We start from the raw sequence: 3,048 nt of genomic DNA on the forward strand, positions 1-3,048 counted from the left end.
AAACAATAATCGATTCATTGTTTCCATGTTGCCATGACGGAACACATTCCAGAACAAGGGAAGGGAGCAGGACATTCCCACAAAAGGAAACGTGGCAGGCACATCCCCATTCAGCAACAGCAGCTCCTCTTTCAAACCACACCCATAGGAAATAAGGGAACCCATCAAGAAAACAATTCCATCAAACAAACAAAAGCAAACAAATCAGCTCCTTAATTCATTGCAGATGACTACGGTCTGCATGAAAGCCATCAGAATGCACTCGTATATTGATATCAAGGAGCGATACGCTCTCAAAGCCACTGCGCAAAATACTTTGGCATCATCATTTGGCAAGCAGAACCTTTGCGGCCACAAATATTAACACATTCAAACTATGAGAACGATGTAGATCATTGACGAAAGCAAGCTGTAAGAGCTTCCGTCAAAAGTTTCTCCTTCAACAAACTTACAGACAGACTTTTTTCCAGCAACTAAGACCAGAAGGACAAGACAATGTAGTAAATGTTGCATTACTGCAGATGGTACTGTTCTCTCACAATATACACAATTTTTTCAACTATCCTGCACAGTTAATTTCTTCCCAATGGCAAGGCCCTGCACATATACGTCTCCCTCAACTTGGTTTTGCTGGAGGATGAGAAGATTGAAGCATATACTTCCTTTGTTGCATTGGGAGGTAATATATCCACAGCCTTGAACTTCTTCGATGGCTGCAATACTTTCGAATCCTTGGATTTTTCTGCAACCGCTTGTACCTTATCTGTCTTTGGCAGCTTCCTCTTGGCACCATTAGTTCCTACTTTCTCCTGCTCAACAGTGGCACCCTCTTCATCAATCCCCTTCTGCGCCGATGCATGTAACCTTTCGTGCATGCCATTCATCGATGCAACCAAAATTGCTTCCTTCAATCCATTTCTTGATTTCTTCTCTTTCTTCTTCAAAGCCTCCTCCTCCATTTTGTGCTTTAATTCAAGCACTTCCTCTTCAGTCCCATTTATGACAAGCTTGTCGGGCTCCGCATAAGGAGTATAGCAAACCAAGCATGAGGAAGACTGCACCTCCTTCAAAGCCTTGGCACTCAGAACGTGCCCACAAGCGCGAAGGACATAAAATTTGCACCTTCCATTAAGTTCTTGGCCACTGACAGGACATTGAAACTTGGTGTGTGATTTCTCATCATGAGCATCAATGCCTGGGACAGAGCTAAGATGAATAGGAACCATGTCCTTCAGGCCCTTGATATGCTTAAGCTCTTTGGGCAGGCTTTTGCTAAGCAAGGCAGCAACAAGGGCTTCTTTATTGTACATGTTACCAAGAAGATCAACAACACACGGGGGTTTGAGGGCTTCTGAGGAGAGGGTGCAACGAGACCACTTAGCAAGGCGTGCTTCATTAGGGTCAACCTTATCAGGCTTCTTTGTAGCATACATATTGAGGTAGCAATCGCGTGATTCAGCCCCGGTTGCACCTCCATCACCCCCTCCGCCAAGAACCCTAACCCTAAGATGCAGAGTGCTGAGATTTGTGATTCCTTGAGAGGCGATGGTGCTGGCATCTTGGAGGGGCTTCCCGAGAAAGGTAAAGTAAGAGTACCTGCGCATGAAGGCCTCAGGAGACGCTTGCAGAAGGGCCCATTTGAGGTCACCTAGAGTAGCGTCCGGTTGAACGCGGGCGGAAACCGTGCCTTCCCCGCACAGATCTACAAAGACCTGCATTTCTGCACAGAGCGCGTGCGAGAAACGAAGGGGATGTTGGAGAAGCGCGACAGTGTAGAACGAAAGTAGGAACACCTAACCTGTTATATCCACCTCATCTTCTAACGTCGGTTAAAATTTGTATAACGTGCGAGTTCAATCCCCCTGGCATGCTGACTCGTGTATAAAAGTAGTCTCGAGACATCACATTGAGGGGGGAAATTTTCAAAACTTGAGAAATCTACTACCTACCCACTTCTTGTGTAAGCCACTAAAGTAATACTTGATAGGGGGAATCGATAGATATCATCAGACACAACTCTTAAAGCACGTATTATTTACACCCATCAAGATCTACGTCGAACATTTCACAAAGAAGTAATCTCATGTACAAGAGCAGTCTCGAGACATCACATTAAGGGGGGAATTTTTCAAAACTTGAAAAACCTACAACTTACCCACTTCTTGTGTATGCCACTAAAGTGATACTTGATAGGCGGGATTGATAGATATCATCGGACAACTCTTAAAGCTCGTATTATTTACACCACAAAGTAAAGTAGGAAGATTTTAAGTAGTTAGTTGCATGAGCATGCATACAAGCTAGAAGCTCCTATAAAGATATGTAAAGAAGCTTTTTTTTTAAATAGAGAGATATTTTTAAGGCTATCGATTTCCTCTACTCTGTCTCGCTTGTTTGCTCTTTCCCTAACTTGACCTAACCATCCACAAATTTGTCCCCAATATGCAATGTAGATCAGCAAGAAGGTGCATAAATGGATGTTCAACCATAAGATAATTAAGGTGCTTTACACACTACACCTACTACCCACCATTCAACTTCGTACACCAATCATATGTAGATAGTGTTGAAATAGACAATTAGGTGCATACACTCTCCCATTTAAAGGTATCCGCCATTTCCTTGTTGGCAATAGCTACGCAAGCTCCAAACGCAAGGATAATTTGGACGAGGGGTTTAAGCTACCCAAATATGGCATTGCCTTTGCCATATCCTTCCCATCATAACATAACAATGACCCTAGCATAGTCACAAAATAGATTCCTCTAAGCAATTTGTTAACATTCTTGTCATTTCAATGATGTTGTAAGAAATAAAGGCTTTTGCGAGAAATAGTTTGTTTTAAGCTTGTGTCTCATACAAAATTGCATTACTGCGTAAAGAGCTGGAGTCAAAGATTATGCATGAGGAAGATGATATGGACACTTTCCTTGTTGGTGTCAAGGATATCAATGAGCAACTTATTTCTGCACGCGAAGTCATTTCTAATAGTTCCCTTGTGCAGACTGTTCTTGATGCTTTGCCAAATTCTTACCAGACTTTTGCTAG

At 42.8% G+C, this 3,048-nt stretch overlaps 1 protein-coding gene across 1 annotated transcript; it reads right to left on the bottom strand.

Moving 5' to 3' along the window:
• Positions 1–388: 388 nt before the first annotated feature.
• LOC147426436 (RTF2 RING-finger protein) lies at positions 389–1,797 on the bottom strand. Its single transcript, XM_086498870.1, has one exon. The coding sequence runs from the start codon at positions 1,716–1,718 to the stop codon at positions 573–575; it is 1,146 nt and encodes a 381-aa protein (XP_086354996.1). The 5' UTR covers positions 1,719–1,797; the 3' UTR covers positions 389–572.
• Between the last annotated feature and the right edge of the window lie 1,251 nt (positions 1,798–3,048).

Source organism: Adiantum capillus-veneris, chromosome 24, assembly GCF_014529385.1.
Source record: "Adiantum capillus-veneris isolate H3 chromosome 24, ASM1452938v2, whole genome shotgun sequence".
Taxonomy (NCBI): Eukaryota; Viridiplantae; Streptophyta; class Polypodiopsida; order Polypodiales; family Pteridaceae; genus Adiantum; species Adiantum capillus-veneris.